The sequence below is a fragment of the Simochromis diagramma genome, unplaced genomic scaffold, assembly GCF_900408965.1.
Source record: "Simochromis diagramma unplaced genomic scaffold, fSimDia1.1 OVJJ01000753.1, whole genome shotgun sequence".
Classification (NCBI taxonomy): Eukaryota; Metazoa; Chordata; class Actinopteri; order Cichliformes; family Cichlidae; genus Simochromis; species Simochromis diagramma.
The window spans coordinates 5,589,694-5,616,951 of NW_024387523.1; the positions used below are offsets into that span (position 1 = coordinate 5,589,694).

Genomic DNA, 27,258 nt, shown 5'->3' on the forward strand with positions numbered 1-27,258 from the left:
TATGTCATTGAACACGACAAACTCAACGTATCCCAACAGGATACATTAAAAATATGTTTTAAATTAATTTCGATTGATTCAGTCGTGTACTCTAGAATATTCTTCAGCTAGTGATCACTACATTTCTAATTTGTATTTTGCTCAGTAAAATGGGAAATTTTATATATATATATATATATATATATATATATATATATATATATATATATATATATATGTGTGTGTGTGTGTGTGTGTGTGTGTGTGTGTGTGTGTGTGTGTGTGTGTGCGTGTGTGAGTGAGTGTACGTAAGGCAAAAATACATTTTGTAGTCTAACAAACTGGAAATGTCCGTATTTGGTATGACCACCTTTATTCTTCATCTCAGCCTGAAGCCCTTTTAGACAAGCTTTCTTGTCATTTCTTTAAGTAGTCTTCAGGAATATTTCTCCAGGTTTCTTGAAGGCTCTTCTTTGGATGTTGCTGCCTTTGTTTTCTGTCAGGAGAATCCCACAATGTTTCAATGTTGAGGTCCAAACTCTGGGGAGGCCAGTCCATGACTGATAATGTTCCACTGTGTGTGTTGTTTTGTTTTGTTTTTTTGTTTTTTTAACAAGTATGCTTTTAATGCACTGGCAGATTTTTTTGGGATCATTGACATGCTGAAAAATGAAGCTCTTGACAATCAGATGGACAATCAAAATTTGACCATACTGTTCTGTATTCATATTCAATCAATTTTGACAAGATTCCCAATACCACTGTCTGAAAAGCAGCCCGAGACCATGACAGAGCCTCCACTGGCTTTACACTTTGCTTTAAACACTCATTGCAGTACCTCTCTCCTGACCTCCTCCATACAGATAACAATTTGAACCCAAAAGAAATTTAAATTGTTTTTTTTTTTTACTGACTCATCTGTTATGTGCGAGAATAACAGTGGTTCATCCAGTAAATTTTGTGCATTTTTGTGCTTGAATAACTCACAGGTCAGGATTAAGCAGTTTAACAAAAAACAAACAAAAACATTCATCTGGAAATGATCAGGTACAAGGACTGGATTGCAAATGAGTCAAAAAGCAGCCGATGTCCAAAGAAAAACTCTGCAAGTCCTTCAGAAAGCCTGGAGAACTATTGTTCAAGAGCCTTTAAAAAATCACAATAAAGTCTGGGTCCTTGGAAGCAAAATGTACAGAAAAAAAATCATCTGGTTCACAAGACCAGTTTTGGCTTTATTTATGTGTGTTGTTAACTGACAGGACAAAGCACAAACACAAACAATGCTCAAAATTGTCTTTTATTGAAGACCTGACAGCATTTGACACCTGTTCATTTATAACACAAACCCGGTAGAAACTGTTAAAATAGTACTTTATGTTTTAGGATTTAAAAAAGTGTCCATATCCACATTTATTATTTGTTTAATAAGAAAACTAAACAGAGTGGGACATCCCTTCTATCCACATCTGATGCGGTCAGGTCAGCTCTGGCTTTGCACGAGCATACATGAACAACAGATGCAATAACATTAACATAGTAGCTTGAACACAGATAAAACCATCCCTATCTCAACAACATCCCTTCTCTTTACAATGTGCAATTCATCCTTAACCATTAAGTTTCTTTTCCTGTTTTATCTTTCAAATACACGCTCCGCTTTTTGTCCTTTTGAGAAATATAAGAACGACAAGTATAAATTAAAAGTATTACAAATGAATCCCTTAAACAACAGAAAAGAAGGAACATGAAGGTTGCTAAAAGGCCTGAGATATCTAAATGTGATGGGAGGTTCGGTGGACCAGTAAACACTAACATATCACTGCCACTCTCTAGTCTTATTATGCCCAATGCCACCCCTCCCTATCATTGTTTTTAGCACCGTCACTAAAGGCAGTGTGTTGTAGCACTTTGGTAATGGGCATGAAATACTGAGGCATGTAGGGGGGAAAAAATTAAGGCTTCATCTACAAAAGCGATGGAGTAAAGCTCCAAAGCACTGCATGATAGTTACAATAAACTGATGAGAAGATCGGAGGCTCACTCTGAATTAGACACCGGGGTTAAAGATGGAGGAATGAAAAACATATAAATGACTCAACGTGAGACGAGCGGGGCAGTAAGTCTCAACATGTAGACGACTTAACGTCGCTCAGGCACTGTCGTGTTTGTGTGGCGGCTTTGAGGTATGTTTGATGGAGCAGACGCACACCGTCTGATACACTGCATGCTTTTAAAGTGATAAACTAATATTTTTATTCAAATAAAAAGGGGCATGCCGCCAACTTTGCTGATACAGCAACACTGGTGAGCTCAGCTGGACAACTACAGCTCACTTACCTCAAAGCCCGCATTAAAACTGGAGGTTTGCCGTGAAACAGGCAGGAAGAACGTAACAACAAACTGGACTCACACTTGTAAATAAAATTCAACATATCCTTAATCCTCTGCTACGATGACTGCTAGCACTCTTGTCCCTTGTAATGGTACAATGAAAAATTGTTGGAGTGCTCCTTTAAAGTCAGAAAAGCAGCTAAAACCCCGTCTGACAGCCATCAGCAAACAGGCAGCGATGTGCTGGATTTCTCCAAAAGCAACAATGTGGGTTTTTTAAAATAAATACGTGAAGGAGAAGTGTAACATTTTGGGAAATGTGCTTTTTTTCCCCTTTATGAATCAAGCCTTGGTCGAGGTAATGCTACAGGTTAGATTATGGTAAAGGTTTCTCCAGAAAATCTTATCCTTTCAAGCAGTTTGAAAAGATGTATGGAAATCCCTGATCCCTGTACTGATACAACCCACCCGAACAAGAACAAGACGTGCACGACAAGCCGAAACTACACCGCAGACAGTATAAAACATGTACGTATCTCCAGGGTTGGATAAATTAATTCAGTTCTGAAGGTTTTATTGTTTAAAAATGTTAGTTTTAGTTTTTATTAGTTTCAATCTATGTAGACATCCACAGTCTCAGTAAACATGTCCGTCCATCATCATGTCCTCTATTTTTTTAATTCGTTTTAGTTCATTTTATTTTATTAATATGTCGTTTTAATTTTTAGTTTAGTTTTAGTTATAACAACCTTAGAAACGTACATCTTTCATACCATCTACGTATGACGGTGAGGGCCGGACTCACGTTGTTCGCAAAGGTGACATCAGTGGGAATAAATGGAGAGTGTTAGCTCAACATAGCAGCTGAAAGCCACTAGCCTGGATCTGTGTTATCATTAAAAATGAATTAATGAATTGCATTAAATCTGCCTACCAGCACTCTTAAGCCCACTGAATAACATGTTAAATGTTTTTTTGTTAATGCACCCAAAAATCAAATTGTGATGGTGATATTTTTGGGGTTTTAAAATGCTGGCAACATTATGTTGGTAGCTGGACTCCAGGAAATATCTGCAGATTAACCATTCCTCCAAATGTTTCTTACATTTATAGAGTACATATTATTTATTAAAGCAATCTGCAGTGTGATACTTTCTACTCTCCTTAACCTCATTTTTATTTTGTATTCTGTTTTTTTTTTTTTTAAATCACTGTCTATGTGTGAAATCTCACAGCATAAGGTCCTCAGTAGGCACCTGTGATACTTTTACCACTTTTACTTTAGCTATGTTGTTTAATTATTGCAGACTGAACTATTTTGTACTCTTTATTATGCTATTATAAAACAAAATTTGAATACAAATCAACAAAGTATCCATCTATCAATCTGTCAATCATGACTGTAGCCTTCCTGCAGTACCTTCTCAGCCCACTAGTAGTCGCCACTAATAGTTGCCAATGTCATTTTACACTTACTTTATTCAGACAAATAAAATAAACAAGTTAGTGAGTGAAGTTAAAAGTGCTGGTTTTGTCCTTGTCACACACAAGCAGGCTAGACGTTTCCCTTTATTTCCATTATTTGTGCAAAGCTAAGCTAACCTGCTTCTGGTATAGCCTAACGTGTATTGTACACATAAAAGAGAGAGAGGTAACAAAATTTTTTCCCCTAATGTTAAACTTTCTCCTTAAATGTTAAATAAGATGAAAATGAAAGACGGTTTAAAATCAATCCTGACATCACCAAATGATCTTTCACAGCTGTAATCCCCCCAAAATATCAGCTCATGTCCTACAGAAGACACTATAACCGAGGCTGTAGAGGTCGACCGTTTTTGTGTGTTTTTCTGTGTGTCCGTCTGCATGTGTGTGCTGTGAAGAGGTTTTGTGCTACACCAGCCACTTCTCCATGCATGTGTGGAACACGGTCTCGTTGGAGTGCCACCAGACGTGCTGAACGCCGGGAACAGAGCAGAGGATCAGATCTCCGCGAGCCGCCAGCGTCTTCAGCCCGAAAACATCTCTCAAGTACAGCTGGAAAAAGAAAACACAGCACGAGGGAGTCATTAATAAATCTACCGCCTCAGATTTTTGGTGGGGTTGTGCATGTATTTTTCTATTCTTTAGAAACAAAGCTCTGGGAGGGGCACCTCCATAAATGAGACATAGATAAAAGATGGCTCTGCTTTATGACAAACCCATTAACGTGTCAAAGACATCAGAACAAAGATCTTTTTTTTGTTTGTTTTGTTTTTGTGTTAAACTGAAAAACATTTTAGTTTGTCATGATTTATTCTGGTAAGAATCATGGTTTCTCCTTTTTATATTTTATATATTTATTGATCATTAGATCTCTGCCACAGTATGTCTTTCTCCTGTCTTCTTCCCCTCATCCCAGCTGGTCACGGTTCCTAAGCCTGATTTTACCAAAAGTTTCTTCCTCTTAAAAGGGAGTTTTTCCTTCCCACTGTTGCCAAGTGCTCGCTTATTGTCTGATTGTTGGGCGCCCTTAGAGGACTGTTATTGTGAATTAGTGTTATATAACTTATTTCGAATTGAATTAAATGACCTGAAAACAGATAGAAATAAATGAAAAAATGTATTCTGACTTTCACTCACATCTTGGTGCTGCATTTCAACAACCGTCTCGTTGTCGTCATAAAATCCAAACTGGCTGTAAAGACATGAAAGCAGTGTGTTAGCATCACATGAGAGTCATCAGATCATCCACAGTTACACGAAGCAAGATGTCATTGACAGCTGTGACCACAAAGAATAAACTGAAATCCCTTTAAAGCAGAAAATATGATGCAGCCTTGTTTGATCTAAAGTCTTATTTTAATTATTTTAGCACCACAATGAGTTTAAATATATTATTTTTGTAAAATTTCGATCTGAATTCATTAGTTGCAACTTTCACAAAGTCCAAAAATCTTTTAAAGATATCCATGTGTGTGAGATTTCAGGGAAATAAAATCAGAGGATGCTGTCACCTCGACTGCCAGGGCGTGATGACTCCATCGTCCGGTCCTCCAATCAGTACCAGCTTTTTGATTTTGAGGAAGTTCTTCTTCCATTCTGCAGATGGCAAATAAAACACACCTCATGGCTACTGTGCACTTTAACTGAGTCATTTTGATATAAGTAATTACTCGTTACACTGAGTAATTTTTGATAAGGGTTGTTGTTGGTTGTTCTTTTTCTGACCTGTTGAATTTGGGTTGGGTCTCTCACTGTTGAGCAAAGCCAGATAATCACTGCTGTTGACATAGAGGTCTCTGTGGTGGGGGTCTGCAGACAGGTGAAAAGCAAACACGATATCAAACTGCTCGTTTATGATTTTAAAGTCCAAAAAGGCAGGGAAAAAAAGAAATTTGACGACTTCAAAATCTGTGAGAAAAAAGTCATCCTGGAGTCTCACCGTTCCAATAGTTGCAGATGGATATCATCTGACCTAATGCAGTGTAACACAAGTGGTAGAGGTTTGACTTCACAAACTGAGGGAAGAGGTATTTTAAGTAGTCTGTGTCTGAGGGGAAAGAAAGAGGAGCGAGAATGATGACCAAGTCAGAGAATAAATCAGTCCACAGCACGATAAAGTATTTCTGCAGTCTTTCTCTTCACATTGCTTCACAGCTTTCTGCTAACTGTGTCAGTCTGCTGACTGATGCTGGAAATAGCTGTGAGCTCTGGCTTGTCACCAGAGCAGCAAGAGTGATATGAAGCAGTAAGGCTTTGAGCTAAAATTCTCTTAAAAAAACACAATAACTTATAAAAACAGGTCCAACAACATCAGTCTTACTAACTCATTGTTGCGTTTTTACTCCCTAATTTACGATTTTGCTGATAATTATCAGGCAGCTTCTCATCGTGAGATCATGAGAGTTTTCATTTTACAGGTCAGATATTGACACTGGTTCACTAACAGGGTTTTAGTAGATTCTCAACAGAGAAATACTGACTGCATTTAAAACACGCTGCTGAACTAAGCTCTCCATGTTGGACCCACCTCCGTACTGCCCGGCTTGAGGTGAGGACAGGGAGATGAAGGAGTGGACGTTGTGGTCAGACAGAGTGGAGAGGATCCCTCTGCAAACCAGACCACCTGTAAGAACATCAATAAAGACACATGTTTGTGTAGCTTTTCAGAGAGCAAGTCCACCTTCCAACCTTCTCACTGAATGTTATATAACCCACTTAGATAAAAAAGTGCCTCAGAGAGCAGTGACAGACAGATAACTGGTCAGCTGACTGTGCGTATGTCAATTTCCCAGTGCTCAAAGGTCTTATATCCAGTTATTTTGATTGCAAAATCCATTTTTGATCATTAATTCGTCAAACAAACCTGGAGAGAGTTAGCAAACCACCTCAATTTTTTTTGACAGGCTAATTCAAATCAGGAAGTCAAAATCTCTTTGCAGATCAACACATCTGTTTAGCAGAGAAACATCTGTTCTCTTGTATTAACACATGTTTTAACCTTGTATCATTGTGACATTTTAAACTCTAACAACACCTTTATTGTCGTTTATTGTGCATTTCACTGCATCCAGTAAGTTATTTTTAGTCTGTTTTATTTCACTTTGTTGAATTTATTGAGCCATTTTACTTTATAGAGACACTCTATTGTGTTACAGTCAGCTTTTTGCATCAGGTTCTGTACTTTATTTAGAATTTTAGTTTAAATATGTTTACATAAGCTCCTTTTGTGGACTTTATTTAAGCTAACTTGAATGTTGTGACCATTTGTGCTAGAGTCAAAATTTAAACAGTTTCAGATTCTTTAAAGATCTGATCTCCTATCCCGATCCTCCATTTGCTACCAGCCAGGAGTTTTTTCCATCGTCTGTGATTTCTCAGTGAACATCTGATTAGGCTCAATTGTCTTGGTGGATGTGTTTCAGTTGAAGCCTGGAGAACCCGTCTTCCCAGTTAGTCCACCAGGTTATGCGTGTTATTTCTAGCGTCAATTAGTTTTAATGAGCGTGGATTGGCTTATCCTATTCAGACACGGAGGGGGCTCGCCCAGGGCAGGTTGCACAACCATTCACACCCATATTCACACCTATGGGCTATTTTGACACACCAGTTAACCTGACATGCATCTCATTGTACTGTAGAGTGGAATTCAAACTCGAGCTAGCAGTACATTAGTCAGTGTGGCGCTAAGACTTTGTGTCATTTCCTCTCACAAAGATGCTGAAGTTCTGAAATACTCGAACGAGGTGTAGAAGCTACTTTTGGCTCGCCACAGCAGGAAGGCCCACATGTTTGAGACACTTTTCCTTACACAATCCCAAAGAAATGCGCGTCTCCTCCCAGGATCGAATGTGTAAACCACTGCACCACTGAGCCACTCATGCGACGGTGACAAGTAAACATTCCACAATCAAGATAATGCTTTTCTCATAAAGACAAACTATTTTATCAAGAAGCACACAGAGTAAGTCCATGTTTTTTTCTTTTTGGTGTGCTCCCTTTTCACAGAAACATGCTGAGTGAAGAGAATCTCGTTTGCATTACTTGTTCCTCGGGGGGGAAATTTACATTGAAATACAATATGGCGTTGCGTGGTAGGAATTTCCAGCAGCTGACTGAAGCAGAAATCCTAAAGCAAACAGATCATTAAACACTCTTCCTGAAAATAAACCTTCACAGCTAATAGTGTCGCTCTGATATCTCCCTCAGCAAGATTGCCAGAGAAACCATGGACACATAACTGCAATTTGCACTCGCTCACCTTGAGAGTAGCAGATAAAGTGGACCCCATCTGCTGCGTTTTGCATTATTGGGTAGATAGCTGCCTTGAATCCCTCCACCTGTTTCCACATGGGCTCCAGGCTCGCGCCCCTGTCAAACAGGTCGATGACGGTCACGTTCGTCCCTGGATGAGACTGCAGGAGACGGAAGAAGGAGATGGTTTCGCATCATTTAACAGGAAAAACTCACAGGAAGCACAGCGTCTAAGCGATTTGTCATATTATAGCATTGAACAGCTACAAGAATCAGCAACGTGCCCTCAGTAACTTCAGATGCCGGTGCTGTCAGTTATCCTTGAGGATGTTTAAGCTTCTGAATCACTGAACTGCAAATTAACTAAAGCAGAAAAAACAAGGCCTCAGATCCGCTTTCGGTATTTTAAGCCAACCACAAAGGTCTCTTCTGTGGTTTCCAGAAAAAATAAATAAAGAGGAACCTAATGTTGGTTTTAACCTCTTAAACCTCTCCTGACATGTCCACAGAAACTCCAGAAATATCAACACACAAGTCACATCAGCCAGGTATGGAAGCTTGTTCCCGACACAGAAAAAAAAAAAATCATTTTTTATCTCAAAATCTTAACTTCTTAACTTCAAACTTCTCAGAAAATAACTCAAAATTGAGAAAATTATTTGAAAATCAGTTGAAATTTTGAGATAACTAGATAACACTTTTTTTCTGAGGCAGAAACAAGCATACATAGCCAGATCATCTGGTGAGAGTTTGACAGTTTCTATAGGTGTGTGTGTGTGTGTGAGGAGGTTGAAGTAGAAGATTAGTAGTAATTAATCACTTTATCATTGTGAGTACTGAGAGACTTCAAGATGCTTTAGTGTATCTATTATAAAGAACATTATTTTTCTTCTACACTCGCAGTCCAGAACAGGTTTATTTCAGTTAACTAAACCTCAATAATTAAAACTAAGCATGAGAAATTTAACAGAACAAAAATACAATTTGGTAAAGTAACTGACAGGATATTATGCACTTACAAAAAGTCGCTAAAATAAAGCAGAACGCTTTAGTCTTTGTCATTTTCTCCCCATCTGTGAGCAAAGCCAGCCTGAGGAGACTGTTTTTAACATATTTAATCTTACCCCAGACATATGCAATAAAAATTACAGGAAAACCAAACACAGCTCTGGAAAGTAACTTAATGATAGTAATAATACAGTAATAATACAACTCTGATCAGAATGGTGTTATATTACAGCACAATAACTTCTCTATAATGAGCCCGTTAATTGTATGATTGCTGCTTTATTTCTACATCAATAAAGCAGAAAGTACTTCATATTAAATCACTAAATAATGTATTACCCTTACCATAAAGCTCGCTAACAGCAGATGCATATTGCACGGTCCACGTTTTGCTGATAAACATGTGGTGATATAACCTGTAAGGCCTGCAGGATTTACTGTAAAATACACCTTAACTATCCCCTGAATCAGCCTCTCCGTTAGCCCCGACACTCACCTCGTTAATGAACCGCTGTAAGTTTGTAAAATCCCCTGAGCTGTCGAACAAACCGTGCACGATGATCACCGGCTTGTACCCGACCACCGAAGCCCAGAGACACGCACCGAGCAGCGGCCACAGCAGCCCGGCTGCCCCGCTGCTGCTTCTCCTCCTCCTCATCCTCAAGCTGGCACAACCGAAACCCTCCATCACAACTTAAAGTAATAAAGGCGAGAAAAGGTGTTGTAAAAAAAATAAAAGCATTAAACTGTTGGGTTTTTGCTAATGTGCCATTATTCTGGGTCCAGTTGTGCTCCTTTAGACGATGCTGTTTCACGGCCAGCGCTTCTCCGTGAGAGTGCTCAAAACACTCCAGGAAAAGCAGAAACACTCCACAGCTGGTCCCTGCTTTTTGTTTTCGTTTGTTCCGGTTTTAAATTACAGGTGAAGCGGCCGCTACTGGCGTCATTTCCTGCTTCCGCTCGTCCAATCAGCGGGAAGCAGAGCGCTGCCCCACAGGGTCACGCGCAGATACAACATAAACACACCGTGACGCGAGTATGTAACATAACAAGCTTGTTTACTCTTTAATGTGCAGCTTTAACAGTGTCTCTCTGATTTTTATCAAATTCATTTAATGCTGGGCTGTGTAACTCAAATATTTTAATGCTTTTAACACAGTCTATTTATTTGTTGCTGCCAATAATGTTATAATAAAATGCAAATACGGTCTTCTGCTCCTTGTCAGCCATCAGCATATCGGGTTAGTTAGCCAGCAGCTGCTTGTATGTCTAGAACTCAAGGTCCCACAGGACCTCAGCCCTGTTGTTTTCAACCACCTTGGTGGTGTTTCCCATCAGGGAATTCTAGTCAGTATATGGACAGATGTTCCTGTACGCTGTCCCAACCACCTGGTTGTGCCTCTCAACTTACACGGGTCCAATTGCGTCTAACCTTCTGCAACTATATGTTTGATAGTCTCCAGGGCACCTTATCAGTCTTTAGCTTGACCCCTGCCTCTATGGATCTGGTGCTCAAGGGTTGTTCATGCGCTGTCCCTTAGCATGGCCTTCTGTCCACCAATCTATCGATCTCAGACACCGTCTGCCTTTATAAATATTGTAACATTATAAAAAATAAGTGACAGGGAAAACAAGTTTTAAATAAGTTTTATTTTTTAAATAATGTTTTATAAGCATTTCACTAAAAAAGTTTAATACATTTTGTCAACTTTTTTGTTTTATTTTTACAGAAACTTACAAAGTTTCAAAAACCCGAACCAAATAAGAACTTTGGTAGTTAATACGAAGCTAAAACTGGGAAATGTTTCACTTTATGCAACTATAAAACTACTGATCATGAGAGCCATAATAATATGATGTAAGCAGTTCCCTCTTTCAATGGTGTTTGCTCCTTTGGTGCATACTCCGTTGTAAACTGAAATTACAATTTTACTGTTGCATTCCTCTGACAGTCAGTCAAGCTGCAGTTTACAGGCATGTTTATTCAGTCTGACCTTTGAACTTTGACATAAATCTCAGTCACAACATAAGCATAAATAGAAATAGATAACAAAGAGGAATAATCTGGATGTTAGGCCACACATACAGCTTCATCTTCAGTGCTGCTTGACAGACTAATGCAGTGTGGAGGGACGATGACCACTTCTCATACAACTCTCCACAAAGCCAGTCCAAATCCTCAAAAAGTGCTCAGCTGGATTAAGAGCTGGTGACTCAGATCATTTTCATACTCTTCAACCCATTCAGTGACCTCCAAGCTTTGGCGTTATGGAAAAGCCTCATGAGTCCAGGCCTGTTCAAAAAGGTTGCGGTATCCCCTCTGCAACTTCATGTTTCCCATTATTCCCAAATATTTTTTTGCACTTTTATGCTTGGATCTGTATTTCTGAGCGTACTATTTATATGCATATAATTCTGTGATTTAAAGCAGGTTTCATTACCTTAAAATTGTGCAGCCTGTACAGGCCACCCACTGAGCAGCTTTATTAATTGTGCAGGATCACTTATGGCATGCAGCTTTGACAGGTCTTTCTGCTTTAATTTTAATTTCAAACATCTATTATACAGCCACAGACCCCTTCCCCCCTGACACTGGCCAGGAGTACCATCATCCTTGTAGAAAACACTCACATCACAATGAGATAAACTTATCACTCCAGATAATGTTGTATTGATTTGCAGTGACCCTTACCACTAAGGAGAACCACGTCAGCAAACTACCTCCCTTTAGCCTAGACTGAAGGGTCAGCTTTTCCTGTTATTCATCAGGTAGTGGTCTGCTATGACGGGTTGCATACACTGTAGTTATTTAATGTACCTTTCGTAAAGTAGGGAGCTCAGATGCTCTGCTGATGAGGTTTGAAAAGTTGAGATCTCATTGTGTCCAGATTTGAACATTGGAGGGGGCACACTGGAGCAGAAATCAGATTGGGTGAAAAACTGCGATTCTGTGATGCCACTTTGCTGAAAAAGTGTCAGATTTTTAATGGAAATCCTCACTCTCATACTTTAACATGGACAAAATAATTTGAGTGAGAAACCATGTGAGCACAGGCTTTATTAACCAGTCCTGCAGGTTGAGTGCAGAACAAGATCCTCCAAATAAACAAACAAAAATTATGCTTATTCAAAATTCATCTCACGATCAGGTCGAGTTCAGACACAAAAACACCACATCACCCTCAATAATTCCTCTCCTCTGGTCCATTCAAACCACCTTTTTCACCTATAAAAAAAAAAAAAAAAAAAATCCAACTTTCCCATTAATTCTGATGAAAAAGTGAAATATGAAAGGTTGAAGGACACAGGTCATCTCACAAGTTGTACAAAGGAGTGCACGCGTAGACGTTTCCGATTAATGCTGGAGTGTCACATTGAGTCGTTTCGCTTTCATCGAGAGACGCTGTGGAATTTGATGCTTCGAAATGCAACGATGACGATGCAAATTTGACAGCTTAGAAAGAGATTTATCGCTTCACCCAAACTTTAAAGAAGCAACAAAAGCACCCGAGAGCTGCAGAGATCTTTTCCAGGCTCTCACACAATTAAATGCTCGAGTGAAGCGTGAGTAGCAAGCATAACCCCCCCCCCCAAAAAAAAAAAAAAAGCACCCCTACAAAAGTCGTACAAAATATTCTTTAGAGACAATGTTTGGTATCTTGCTGCTGGACGCTGTAGCAGCAGCTCTACACAGTAGGCTGCAACATCTCCTGCAGATGACACATGGTGTCCCTCAAAGTGCGAGCGAGTCTCTCTGCGTTAGTGTCCTCGCAGCAGTTAAAGGCCGTGATGGAGAAGTGGATGTGGTCTGCCTGAGGGTTGTAACAGACGGCGTAGCCGTCAGGAACGAGAGGACCGAAACACATCACGCTGTCCGTGTTGTTTGCAGGCATCTGAAGAGACAAGACAGGAGGGAGATCAATAATGGAACTGGGCCTTAAAGCTGGGCACACGTCATTAAAAACACACAAATCCTCAAATCTGAGTCTCAAAGTTCACTCTTCATCACGAGAACACTAAGGCTCACCAGACAGCTGATCTAGAGCTTCCAGTTATATCACATGATCTGTACAGATGCCAAGAGCTCAAACTCACATTCTGCTGTTCTCATTTCATATCTACAGTGTTTTTAATTGCTCATAAAACATCAAATACAAGCACCTACATTTCAATGCGAGCTGGGCCGTGTTAACTTTGTTGACCAATAACAATTCATCACAGTTATTATCAACAACCTCCTTTATGACTAAAATTAAATGAAAATTTGCCGTCACAATTTATGCTCCAACTGGTCAAAATCCACATAACCGGTGATCATAGCTGCTAACTGGAAACTTGTCATTATCTCAACAGCCAGTTGGGTATTTTTTCCTGAATCACACTCATGAGACAACACAACTTTGTCAAAGATAAGAAGGAGAAACAAAACAACTACATCGTTGAGTTCAACCAAGCAGCACAGATCCCCTTTAAAACTGTGCGAATCTGGAACATTCAGCTATACTGTACAAATGCTTTGATATATACTGTCATTTGAAAACTAAGGCATGCCAGAAAAAAACCACAAACAATCAGGAGCTGACCCCGGGGCAAAAAAAAAAAAAAAAAAAAAAACACCTACAAAAATTCCACACATCTGACTGTCAACACCTAAAATGAGGAAGAGAAACAGATTCATTTTGAGGAAACTCAAAGCATCCATGTATGCGTGTGCTGCAAGAAATTCACAGGAACTTCACAGGAGATTATCTGGTAGAAAATTCCCTCTCATATAGCCACTATCATTTGACGACAAAAAAAAAAAAAAAAAAAAACCCACACAACAACAACAACAAAAAAATTCCCATTTCCTACTGAGCAACAGTGTAAATAACACCTCGAACAAAGACACACACACACACACCTGTCCTGTCCGGAGCTTAAAGTGTGTTGCTAGCCCGTAAGCCGTGTCCATGAAGATTTTGGGAATGCTCATGCCCTCCTCGATGGCCTGCAGCTTGAGCCCCAGCAGGTGGCGGTCAATGCCGTGTCCATTAAGTGCCTGAACAAAAGAGAAATGAAACTCTTGTTTGAGTGTTTTTGAATCAGTTAATCAGCAGCTTTGAGATAAATGTTTTAACATTTATTTAACACTTACCGCTTCAGTCAGAGCCGAGTAGGCATCAACAGCTTCTCTGAACAGCTCCTGCTTTGCTTCCCGCTGCAAACCCCAAAAAATAAACACATTCTGAATCCAAGCTACAAAAATCCTCCAACAGTTCTGTTCCCATTCAGCGGGAGAACTTTCTCACAGGGTTTGTGTTTCTCACCGATACGGACGGATTATCAAAGGCCAGAATGAACTGGAGCCCCTGCTTGGTGGGTGAGCGGATGTACTCGGTCCTTCCTCCTCTAAACATCCTCTGAGTGGCGATATCACAGGCAGAACAGACTTCACTGTGAACTCTGCAGACAAAAATAAAGCCAATATCAGAGACAATGCTGCTAACAGGCAGAGGTGTTCATCTCAAGTAAGTGCTGCACTTTAAAGACAAAGCAGAAAACAAAACTTAATGATTCTCACTCTTGTAGACAGTTAGCACATTCAGAATTTACAGAGAACTCACGTGTTACAACCAAGGTATGTAGAAGAGCATCTCTGAACACACAACATGCATTCAGAAGCAGGCAGACTACAGCAGCAGAAGACCAAACCAGGTGCAGGTGCCACTGCTGTCAGCTAAGAGACAGAAACTGAGGCCCCAGTTCAAAGGGGCTCACCAAAACTGAACAATAAGATGGGAAAAGTGTTTCCTGGTCTGATGAGTCTAATTTTCTGATGCAACATTTGGGTAGTAGGGTCTTAAACAACATGAAGGGATGGATCCATCCAGTAACAGCAAACTATACCTAATAAAGTGGCCGATCAGTGTAAATCAGTCACTCCAATTACTCCAACAGAACTCATCCGATCAAGTCCAGGTATCAAACAAGGCGTTAGATTACCAGGTGGACTGGTGTGAGTGAAGAGGAATCTATTTTATGATCGGTCGGTTCACAAAGCAGCTAAATGGGTCAGTTCTGGACATTACCAGTTATTTAATAAAGTAACTTTCCCTCTCTAATGCAACGGGGTTGAAGTAAAAAACTACAAATGCCATCTGATCCAGTCTGAGACTAACCACAGCACAGCAGGAAATTCTAACAGCAGATTTAAAAACAAACAAACAAACAAACAAACAAACAAACAAACAAACAAACAACACACAAAAAAAGAAAAAAGAAAAGAAAAGCAGATTGCTGGCACTGACCTGTAGTAGGCGAGCTGCAGGGCGACCTGGATAAAGGAGTTTGGGCTCATCTGGTGCTGCTTTGGAAGATTCTTGCCAAACTTCTTGAAGTTGAACACATTAACGTCGAGGTCGTTGATCAGGCTGCAACAAATTCAGGACAAACATTTGCATTTGTGCTGATTTTATGTTTAAAGTCAAGGTTCAAGGAAGCAGCTTTAAATAAGCTTTCAGACAGCAGTGTAGAGAGGAGGTGGGAAATGACTAGATTATGTGACAGAAAGAAAACAAAGTTTACTTCTACCTACTTTGACTCACTATTTTAAACATTTCCATATAATATTTTTAAGTCCCGTTGAACTCCACACTGCACGTAAGAAAAAGCTTTATTCCTCAATCATATTTTGGCATCTGAATGATTTGAGAGAGCTCTGAAATTGCACAGGACCATATAAAAAGCTTGGCGTCTGACCAGGACAGCAGTGGATTATGAAAAATGACTTTACAGTTATCCACAGAGGCATTATTTCCATCAAGGTTACATAAACACAGCAAAGATAAATCTGTTTACACTCCTGCGGCCTTCTTTTAGAGCAAGTTCTCTCCACCTCTGTCAGATTTCAGAGCAAACACAAACATGCAGCTGATGGTGTGTGGAGAGGTCAGTGCGCACTGCAGAGCTCAGCTCAGAGTTTAAGTTTAAAAAAAAAAAAAAAAAAAAAAAAAGTGGGGAGCTTACATGTCGAGGTTCTGCTTGGCGTGCTCGATGTCCCTCTTGATTTCTCTGTCTATGTGAAAGTAAAGCTTCTTGGGCATTGGTAGCGGGAGCAGCGGCGCCCTCTTTGTGTCCGGTTTCTCACTGCACACAAGAAAAAAAAACGTAAACACTCAGAGCAGACACCCCATCATTCTCCACCTCAGCTCAATTTTTCTTGACTAATTCAGCACATCTGCAGTTTCATTCCAACATCTCACCAATACTCGATCACATGATCCAGCAGCGTCGCTACAGGCGGACCCTCGGCCGTGGCTTGCTCATACAGAAGACCCCACGAGCCGTCCTCGCCGACCACAAACTGTTCAAACACAGACACGAGTCAGCACTCTGCGTCAGCTGCTCTAAACAAGCCATCTCTCGCCATTCATGTGCGCATTCCCACCTGAAGCGTTTTGTCAAACCAGCGGTTTCCGCTGTTGGAGAACGTCCCGCCGCCATGAAGGACCTGCGCGGCCTTGCGGCTCGCATACCTGTCAATTAAAGTGGTTGCACAAGCGATTCTTCAAGAGCTCACACGCAGAAAACCACAGAGAGAGTGCACAACATTTAAATGGAGCAATAGCTCAAATACGGGTAGTGATAATTGTGCAGTGTTTCCAAACCTCCATAAGAAACAATAATATCTGCACATTACTCAACTGATTTAGCAAACACAGAAATACTCAGTGTGTGTGTGTGTGTGTGTGTGTACACACATACTTTTCATCTGATATCCTCATGACTGGAGAATCCAGACACAAGGAGAAAAGTCCCGTCTCTATCATCCGCACCGATTCCTGGTTCAGTTTATCTGATACACACAGAGACCGTGTCGTTTAAACCCGATCAACTCGTCTCCCACATGTAGCCGTTATTTTTATGATGCCCAAAAATTTTTAACCTCTCCACTTGTTCCTGCTTATTGATTGCTTCTCCTTATTTTCTGTTAAGTATTGTTTGTTGGTGCTGCTATCACTAGGATTATTTCCCCATTTGTTTATTGTTTTTATTTTATACTAGAGAACACGTTTTCATACTTGTTCTCATACATAATGGTATGTTTATATTTGTATGCACCAAAACAATCTACAACTTCAGTGAAAGCAACGACTAATTGTATCACAGACGTAAAGAAGTCATTGTGGAGGACCTGCTGTTTGTGCGTGGCAGCCAATGAGAAGAAAGCTGCCTTAAGGTTCTCAGATGAGAGGTGAAACGTCTTCAAGCAACTTAAAGAAGTCCAGACGCTTTTCTTTGCAAGCTCCTTTGACTCCTCTTTCTACAGTTCCATCTGGTTTCCAAGTTTGACACAACAATCTCACATTTTTTTGTTTTTGCATTTATCAAGTATTAAAAGGAGTTAAAATAAAAAGAGTCAAACTATTCGACATCATCACTCCTCCTGTCCTTTGCCAGCTCGTACGGTTATTAACATTTCTCCTCTATCAGCTCCTGCACTGTCCGTACACACTCTGGCTCTTCTGTCCCAAACTACTGTTTTATAACTTAATGACTTACTTGAAAATAAATTTCTTTCCCTTTGAGGGGCTGCACCCACAGTATTAAATAAATGAGGATAATTTTGAGCTGTGAATCATGCAAAACTACTTCAGCAGACTAAGTATGAAAATAACAAGATGGAAACATAATGAGTCCAACTTTTGGTCATTTTAAGTGTCTGAGAGTTTCGTCCATCACCAACGTTTCAGTTTTTCCAACCAAGATTGATTATTGGGTTTCTGCTGATGCAGGCATAAAACATTAACACTTAAAACTGCTTTGAGACATGTAATCAATCCATCATTAAACTGGTGTTACGTCTGAAAACATGAAGAGTTCTGATCACTGAGCTGCTCCAAGTACACAGCACCCTCTCCTGTCTCCTATGTGTAGTTAGGTTTCTACAAAGCAGATGATAAAACCACTGAGTTGGAGGGTCTCATTATCTAAAATCTATAATGAGGTAAAAATTAATAAAACGCCTCCTTTGGCCGCCACCTTCAAGCTGCTCTAAAGGAACCTCAGATTTTGTGACGTCATTTCAAGCACATCAGAAAAATGGATGCGAGGGCGTATCCTATGCTACTCTAACACCAGCAAAGCTTCACCAACATCAGGGGATGTTAATCCTACAGTCAGAGCTTGGCATGTAGACGTTTCTCACATTTGTATTTTCTTAAACTGAGCCATTAACAGATCAGTTTTGTTTGCTCTCTTAAAATAACCGAAAACAGCAGCAGCTTACAGTGAGATAGCAGTCAAGTAGTAAGCACCGGCTTGCGTGTGTGGTGATCTACCTCTCAGCAGGCGGTTGTAAGCCTCTCCCCATGTGTGGCGGTGCTCGCTGGTCAGGATGCCCATCGGCTCCTTGTCCGTCTTCCAAGACTGAGACCTGATCCTGAGCAGCTGCCCGTGGATCTGACTCTCAGTCATCCGCGAGCCATCGCTGTTATAAACCTCCAGCTGGAAGAACTGGGAGTAAGAGGAAAACCATGTCAGTAAGATCAAAGTTTTTAAAAGCAATACAAAACTAAAAGCGGGGGCATCTTTCGATTACTAAGCTGCACTAAGTGCTTTTTACAGTCACAAAAAACCCTTCAAATCCACAGAAACACCAACATTTACAGTTATCAAAAAAACCAAACAAGTTCAGAGCTGAGACGATAAAATCTGAATTTCTGTTAAGCAGTTTAAGTTCTTTGAGGGTTTTCCTGTTCTGCCTTTTACAAAAACAAAAAGAATTTTCACCTGAAAAATATCCTCAAAAGTCCATCAGAAAACCGAGGCTCAGTGGATGAGACACTTTTTTTTGACGAGTACATTTCTAAATAAATAAATAAAAAATTCTCACTGCATCATTTTAATCTCTAAGAAAGCACTTTTGGGTTCTGGTTGCTTGTTGTTGGGATTATTAATCTCCACATGAATGAAGTTACACCTCACAGCTGGTTTAGTTTACTCTTTTCTGCAGGCAGCAGTCTCTGAACAGAAAATCAGTGTATGCACACCACTGTCATCAGCGTCACGCCTGACTAGAGGCGGAGCTACTTCCTGCCGGGACTCTCATGTATCCAAGCTGTAGCCTTGCAACATCTCTGACCCCTGACCCGATTGTTCTTGGCTGAGGTGCTGAGACGAGGCGCTCCAGTCTGTACTGCGCCCCACCCAGCAGCTGTTTCAGCAGACGATGCCCAGCCCCACACGTGCAGAGCAGCACAGGACTCTCTGGGTCCTGTATTTATATCCAGAGACTTTCTTGGCCAGCGTTTAGTCACACTGTGTCTTCAACTGAACATTTCTAGGATACTCTGGGTCGACGTGTTCATCAGAGGGCGCCACAACAACACAGCGCAGCTGCACTCGTCCATGAAAGGAGAACAATTCCTCGACAGATCAGAGTCCATGCAAATAATGCTGACTGCATCACATTCAGTCATACCTCAGATTAAATGGTGTGCATATACATATAGATTTTAACTTGAGCTACAAAATGTATTTAAAAACACAAACTAGCATTTGTCTTACTAGTATACAATAACTCCGCTTACTGTCATCAGTCCAGAGAGAGAGCTGATGTTGTACTTGTGGCTAATAAACCCTGTAGAAACAGACTAAATAAAAAACAAACTATTTCTATCACTTCTCTGCTGCAGCTCCACCAAACTTGACGCACTGCAAATGAGTCACGCCCTACATCAATTAAAGTCACTTTGGCAGCAGAAGGCCTTTTCAGTAAATCTGTTAACCTTTGAAAAAAACTGAGCCACAACAGGAAGCGCCAGAGGTGAACATCCAGGATATTTTGTTAATTTTGGACGCTGCGTCTTCTGAAAGATGAACAACTTACTAACCTACAATAAAAAGTACAGTAGATGTGAGTATGCAGTAGTCCTTAGTCATTATGAAACACTTTGTGTAGATTTAGTACATCTCATTTCATGCTTTTTTTCCTTTCCAGAATCAAACATGTTTTCATGGTTTAAGAATTCCTGTGATCAAAAGTAACAGATGTCTGAAATGCTAAGAAGCATGCTTTTAAACACTTCTCTTCCTTTCTCTAATTACCCAACTGAACTCAATGTTAAATCAGACATCTGCTGACTGGTTCTCCACTTATGTGCAGATACTTTACAAACTAAATAAGCTTCTCTTTTAATCAAGATGTAGATGAAATATCCACATACAGCCAGCAATCATTAGATAAAACAACGATCTCGTGGGATAATGTGCTGCCAGAGTACTCAATGTTCAGAAGAAAGCTTCCTGTACGATCACGTGACTTCTGTTTGCAAAACTTGGTGTATCAACAATCAACTTGGAGTTTAAGAAACACAAAAAGCAGCTTCAGATGTGACTGCACAAGACTCGACTTGACTGGCAACACAAGAAAAGAACAAAAGAGACCATCTAAATCCATCCTCTGCCACCTGTCAGGCACGACTCACCTGGTAGTTCCTGACGACAGTGATGTGCGTCGGCGAGCGGCGGGAGCGGCCGTAGTGAGCAATGTAGTCGTGTTTGGGGCCGGGGATCCTGCAGGAGGAGAAGAGAAGCGGGTAGAGCTCCTTGCACAGGGGCTTCCTTCGCATGAACTCGACCGGCAGCTGCCCGCTGAGAGACAAAGAGAAACACGTCAGTCGTTATTGTTTTTTTCCCCCCCATCCTTTACCTCTGTTTTCCTCAGTCACCCTCTCTGGTTGTTTCCCCAAGTAAGATGAAACCCTCAATCCGCCCCTTCTGCTCAGCCATGTTTTGAACAATGAGCGTATACTTATAGCTGCCGCCTCTTCAAGACAGTCACTTAATGACTGCCTGCACCTACAAAGACATGGGTTACCCTCTTCTTGACTGCACCCTGCACTAGTTAAATACACCGAGGGACAATGAATAACATCTCTGTGCAGGATCGCTGATCATCTCACAACTGTGCAAAGAATAAAGACACCCATCAGTTTTAGACCTGCTCATTGCACAGGACCTCACCTGATAAGACGCTGCACCTACTGTAACTCTGTCAGCAGGCAAAAATGCAGACTGTGAAAGTCTACAGACTTCTAACATGTCTCATTAGGACACTGGAGAATCTGATGGCTTATAACTGACTATTTAATTAAAGTAATGTATAACAGACATTGTTAGTGTCCACTCTTTCAGCGGGAGCCACAGTGGTGTTTAACAATCAGAGCAATTCAATTAAAAACAAACAAACAAAAAGCCAATTTTGTATAAGGTGACAAAGTACAAGTAGGTCCTGTTTTAGGATTATATATGAATGCTTATAGAGCAAGAAAAAAGGTAAAATACTTTTAGAAAAGAAAAAAAATCTAGATTTTTTTTTTTTACTGATGTTCATCGGGGGAAATGCAAAGACTTTAAATAATATTAAAACATCTCAGACCCTCCTGCTCTTCCAAACAGAGATCCAAGGGAGAATCGATTGGTCAGCGGACAGTGATTTCTACCCGTTCATCTCCAAACTGTAACCTCTCTACAGCACAAGTTACCATGCTGATGCACCCTGTTAAGTGGACCACCTTCATAATACAGAAAACCAGGCTTAACCCTAAGGTTATTCGGAAAAACCCAAATTCTGCCTGCCGGTTCAGGCCGGGTCATTCTGATCCCGACTTCTTCCTAAATCAGCCAGTTAAAAACGTTCCACTTCCAGCTAGTTTAAATCTTATCTCCCTGTTAGAGTTTAAACTATTGCTGCTGAAGTCCACAGACTATGATAAAGGCGTCCCTCACTGATCAACACAAGGCCCCCTGATTGTTACTCAGCACTGTAACACCAATTTTAATCTTACAGGATGCATGACAACAAAATAAAGTGCAATGTGATAAAAGAGTTCAGATCAGAAATGCACAGCAGCAGAAACTTTCTATACTCAATAGTTCAGAGTTTGTGCAGTGGGAATAGAGCAGAGAGTAGCTATGAAAATGAGAGCGAAAGACAAGGAAGAGGAAAAAACTTTTTGGAGTTTAAAAATTCAGAGCTATGCTGAATGCGCCGACACTGAAACACCTTTTTCATGCTTCATTCGGGGAGACAGAGACTCCAGCAGACGTTGCAGCACTGAGCTGCAGATTCTGTTACAATATGTGCAGGCGAGTACATTTAGACGCAGATTAACTTCATGCAGCAGAGAAAACACAAGGCGATGCCAGCCGAGTCAAAGGTCACAGCACAAAAATAGAAGCGAATAAAACCAACTGCAGCGCCGCAGCTTAAACGCTGTCAGAGGATTACTGCAAAGTCTGACACCAGTACAGAGCCTGTGATTCCCCCGGGTAATAACCAGCTCCATAAGCTCTAAAGGGAATAACTGTATTTTACTATAGTAACCCCCCAACCCCACCACCACCACACAGCAGAGAGACTGGGCACCAGTAAATATGACTTGTATAGCAGCTTGTACTTGATCTGCACTATAAAGTGTGACATATTTTAGTTTTTATTCCACTGATTTAATCTGGCATCTGTGTATAGCTTACAGGCTAAACACAGAATACGTGAACACAGAGTGGGAGAGTGAACCAAAAGAAAAGGTGTTTGATTGAACCTCTGTGTAAACGTCACTGCCATTTTACAGACTTTGGTTCATGGGTTTCAACCAAATGAAAGCTCCTCTTTTACAAGAACGAAAGTTTTAAGTTCTCACTTTCATTTTCTTTCAAACATTAACAAAAAGCCTGAAACAGCTTTTTGTTTTTAACACAACATTAGTTAAATTACTATCAATGAAAGGAGTTTAAGAGTCATATTTATAGAAATATTTTTACGTGATTGTTACGTATTCAACTTCAACTGCGACAAAAACAATTGAGCTACACACTCATCTGCCACTTTACTAGTTACGCCTGTTCAACTGCTTGTTAACGGAAGTATCTAATCAGCCAATCACATGACAGAAATTCAACGCATTTAGGTATGAGGACACAGTGAAGACGATTTGGTGAAGTTCAAACTGAGCATCAGAGTGAGAAAGAAAAGTGATTTAAATGACTTTCAACATGGCTGGCCTGAGCATTTCAGAAACTGCTGAACTGCTGGGATTTTCCCAGACAAACATTTCTAAGGTTTCTCAAGAAAGAAAATATCCAGCGAACAGCGGATCTCTGGGAGAAAATGCCTTGTGAAGGCAGAGGTCAGAGAAGAATGGCCAGATTGGTTTAACCTGATAGTGACTCAAGACAACCACTCATTACAACCAAGGTATGCAGAAGAGCATACCTTGTGAGAACTTGAAGCAACAGAAGATCACACATGGCATGCTACTACATCAATATGGTCAGAAATCTCAGAGAAATGTTTCCAGCTCCTTGTTCAATCTGTGCTGTGAAGCATTAATGCAGCTAGCAAGCTGTACTTAATAAAGCGGCCAGTGAATGCTCGCTGAAAACTTTTGACTTTCTATTTTCACTGGTGACAATGCTGTTACTTTTTGTACTAGTGTCCTCATCATTTTTAGCCTTTAGAGCAGAAAAGGGAAGTCCTGCCATGTCCATACTGATCACTGATCTGCTCCAAACATGTTCCATAAATTAAGACTCACGTGTTTATTTTGGCCTTAAAGTCCAGAACGGCTGCAATCAGTCTGGACGCAAACCTGCAGGGAAACAGACACGAAGCGGTTCTATAAACACAAATCATATTCAGCTAAACAAAGCAGCACGGTGAAACCTCAGATCATTAATGGCATGATTCATGTTTTTTTTTTTTCCCCTTTTCAGGCGATGAGATCTAAAGAATTTAAGTGAAACGGACCCCCTTTTCAGTCTCACAGATGCAGCCTATTCAGTTTATGCGTCTGTCTTTTGAAAGAAGTAAACAGAGGCAGTAACGACTTTGGCACACAGAGGAGCAGGACATCATGTTGCAAGCTTTAAATGATAAAAATAAAAACAGCAGGTGTGAGTATCAGGATCATAAGTGCATGATGACACAGCAACACTTAACTAAACCCTTTTGCTTCTGTGTCCTTTAACACTTCTGTTGTGTTTACACACTCAAAGTAATACAAAGATCTGTTGCTGCTGTTGTACTGAAATCTAAAAATGGCTTACGTGCTATGAACTGTGAGGCTTTGAGTGTTCAAAATACATACACCGCGGGCCAACACATCTTCAGCGTTGAGATGCTGATGTTAACTTTGTGAGTTAACATCAGCATCTCACCCTTTAATGTTTAATTTTAATTAAACGGGTTTCTGCACCATCACTTCCACATAGCTGTTCTCTGCCGTCTCACTACATCAGTTTATGTAGACTCACACCAGCTGGCTCCTCCAGTCATTAAAATCTCTGCGGGGCAGAGAGATAGCCGCGTTCGAGTGCACGGGCAGAGGCTGTCTGCTCTCCAAGTACGCCCGCTGCACCCACCAGTCCGAGATCTGCAGGGGAGACCAAAGGAAGGGCACGGAAATCAGCTCTGAAGTTCAAAAAAAAGGACCAAAACCACAGAGGCACTGATTTTTGTTTTTACTGGAGTCTGTGTGTGTGTGTGTGTGTGTGTGTGTGTGTGTGTGTGTGTGTGTGTGTGTGTGTGTGTGTGTGTGTGTGTCTCAAAGCTTTTTAACAGACTTTTGCTGCAAAGTTAAGTCACAGACAAGAAGCAAGACATGACTCCTCTTTGATTCTCGACAATAGGGTATACATTTTAACATTTTTCCCTAAACTTTGAAATTATAAGTTTGTTTAATGCAGAACAAGAGCTAAATACATACAATATCATAAAGTAATGCTTATTTTAGTGATTGTTTTTAATCGATAGGGGGGGGAAAAAAACTATTTTGAAACACTGTTTTGCAACATAGTGTAGATATACACTGAGGGGAAAATGGTGATTCACATGGCCTCACTGACATTGGGCAACAGAAGACTGGAAAAATGCTGCTTGGTCTAATAAGTTAATTTCTGAAAACAGTTACCCAGCTTATAAACCATCAGATCACACATTTAGGCTTGCACAGAAGCCGTTTTTCCTCAACCATTATTAATTTACTGATTTTTTTTCTCTATTTATTGAGAGAAAACGTCCAAACCATCAAAACATCACCAAATTAATGTTTTGTCTACAAGTGGCCAAGAAATAATAATCAAATAATCAGGGCATTTTTGAATAAGTTATTCTAATTAACTGATTCTGAGGGGCTCGTGTGGGAGTCACCAATTGAGTTTTCATTGATTCTTTCCCCTTCCGCTACTCTGCTACACACCCAGTTCTTGTTCAGTCTGGCTCTCTTCTCCAGACCCTCCTGCAGCTGTGTACCAAGCCCGCCCGGCCGGCCGAAATCGTGCACTATCCTACGGGTGTGGCTCAGCTCCTCGAGGGGCAGCAGGGGCTCCAGCGCCCGCAAGTAGCCCTGTAGGGTTTGGGCCAGAGGAGGCACCGGCTGTGGGGGCACCGAGGAGAAGAAACACAGCTCCTGCCTCAGGGAAACCTGCAGGTGGAAGGTGAAGAGGTGAAATAGAGCTCCTCATATGAAAATGCTGAAAGAGCAGTAAGTGCATGTGAGCACAGTGCAGGAACTTCCTCAGAGGTTTGACCAAATGCCAGAGAGTGCAGGGCGTTTCAAGAAAAGGAGTCAAAGATATGACAGTGGAAGCAACACCCGCTGCTTCTTGTCCGTTTATCATCCGTTTCTGCTCACGCAGAGAGAGTATAACAAGGCTTCAGCGTTTTAGCATGACAGCAAGTGTGAAAACAAACGTCGACTCACCCGGGACAGCCATGCTCTGCAGGTCCCTGAGTGAATGTTCCTAAAAATCATCTTTCCTCGCGTCACAAATCCGCTCCGTGTTCAAAGGTGTGACACACAAAAAACCCAGCTGGGCCTTTTTAGCTCACGACAACTTCTGCACAGTTCGCGCGAGGTCAGACGGGCAAAATGAAGCCCGGACCTCCTCCTACTTCTCCACGATGGCTGCAGAGCACAGTCCTCATCGCTCGACACGCATTAAGTTTGAACTCGTTTATATTTCGGGAGAAAAACCGAGCACAGCCTGCCCCTTCCTTCGAGCCGAGGGCACGCGAACCCTCACGTACCGTGCAGAAGTGACAAACTGGCGCACGTGCGGACGTGAAAATGTTTCCGTAAACAGCTACGTGACCGAGACAAAGGGCGCACTGCCGCCCCCGTCCACGGGGTGTCGCTGTTAGGCCTGATGACCTCACAAAGGGCGGGTTTGTTCGACATTGTAACCCGAGACTACATAAAAACATACCTGATACCACTTTTTACAGCTGCGAAAATGCAACAATAATCGTGTATTTTAGTATTATTTTCTGAATCGTCTTCTAACATCGTATTTTAATAACTTTATCTACTGGAGGTAGTGCAGGTAACTACAAGAACAAGGTTAAATGCAGTGTTCTTGATGTCACTGATGTTACACTCACTCACACAGAGGTCATTAATAAATAAGACTACGATCAAGAGGTGATTTCATGACACCGACATAGCATACATGGCTTGAACAGACTACACTGAATCCACTCTTGAATTTGGGTACCATGTCGTAATCGGGTATCCTAATCATTAAAAAAATGCTAGTAAGGGACGCCATCTTTAGGGTGAGCCTGTCAGAGAAACAGCAAAAATTTAAGAGTGACCAAATCAACAGTCTGGTTTGTTTTTAGAAAGAAGCTTGGCAACATCACAACATCTAACAAAATCTTGAGAGGGATGCAGGTCATTTTCAAGGTCTACAATCAACAGATGCTGTCATGAAGGTACATACAGAAGGTTTACAACAATGTGTAAACTATTGATTACATGTTTGAGCAGGCAACTACAGGCCACAAGGCTAAAAGGAGCAGCACGGGTTTAGTTCCTTCTCCTACCGCATAAGCAACCCAAGGGTTTCTCAAGGCAAAGACATGATATATTCTTGAGTGGTCTGAACCCAACACAGCATGCTTTTCAGTTATTCACTACAGGTGGATGCAGTAAAGACCACAAAGTTTTGTCATTTGAGTTTAGCCTTAGCCTTCCTTTTCATTAGTTTGACTTTTATTTTTAATTATTATTATATTTCAGAGGATATTATTCAGAGGTGCACTTTTCAAAAGTTCACATTGATGTAAACATCCAATAAAAAGCACCATGACATGACATAAATGTAATAACAAATTTGACCAAAGTGAAAGACATTTTCCATAAGTGTTTTAAATTTGAC

At 40.8% G+C, this 27,258-nt stretch overlaps 2 protein-coding genes across 2 annotated transcripts; both read right to left on the reverse strand.

Annotated features, from left to right (window-relative positions):
- Window positions 1-1,257: 1,257 nt before the first annotated feature.
- On the reverse strand, window positions 1,258-9,978 carry ppt2b (palmitoyl-protein thioesterase 2b). Its single transcript, XM_040020051.1, has 8 exons — window positions 9,548-9,978; window positions 8,051-8,204; window positions 6,320-6,415; window positions 5,732-5,839; window positions 5,518-5,601; window positions 5,304-5,388; window positions 4,930-4,984; window positions 1,258-4,344 (listed from the first exon to the last, which is right to left on the reverse strand). Exons 1-8 carry the CDS (start codon window positions 9,737-9,739, stop codon window positions 4,201-4,203), a joined length of 918 nt encoding a protein of 305 aa, XP_039875985.1. The 5' UTR covers window positions 9,740-9,978; the 3' UTR covers window positions 1,258-4,200.
- Window positions 9,979-12,092: 2,114 nt separating this feature from the next.
- Window positions 12,093-26,186, reverse strand: cratb (carnitine O-acetyltransferase b). Its single transcript, XM_040020050.1, has 15 exons — window positions 25,800-26,186; window positions 25,296-25,520; window positions 24,352-24,470; window positions 23,634-23,687; window positions 20,523-20,688; window positions 18,375-18,549; window positions 16,798-16,888; window positions 16,481-16,568; window positions 16,296-16,396; window positions 16,060-16,179; window positions 15,342-15,464; window positions 14,361-14,496; window positions 14,189-14,251; window positions 13,955-14,092; window positions 12,093-12,944 (listed from the first exon to the last, which is right to left on the reverse strand). Exons 1-15 carry the CDS (start codon window positions 25,848-25,850, stop codon window positions 12,738-12,740), a joined length of 1,857 nt encoding a protein of 618 aa, XP_039875984.1. The 5' UTR covers window positions 25,851-26,186; the 3' UTR covers window positions 12,093-12,737.
- Between the last annotated feature and the right edge of the window lie 1,072 nt (window positions 26,187-27,258).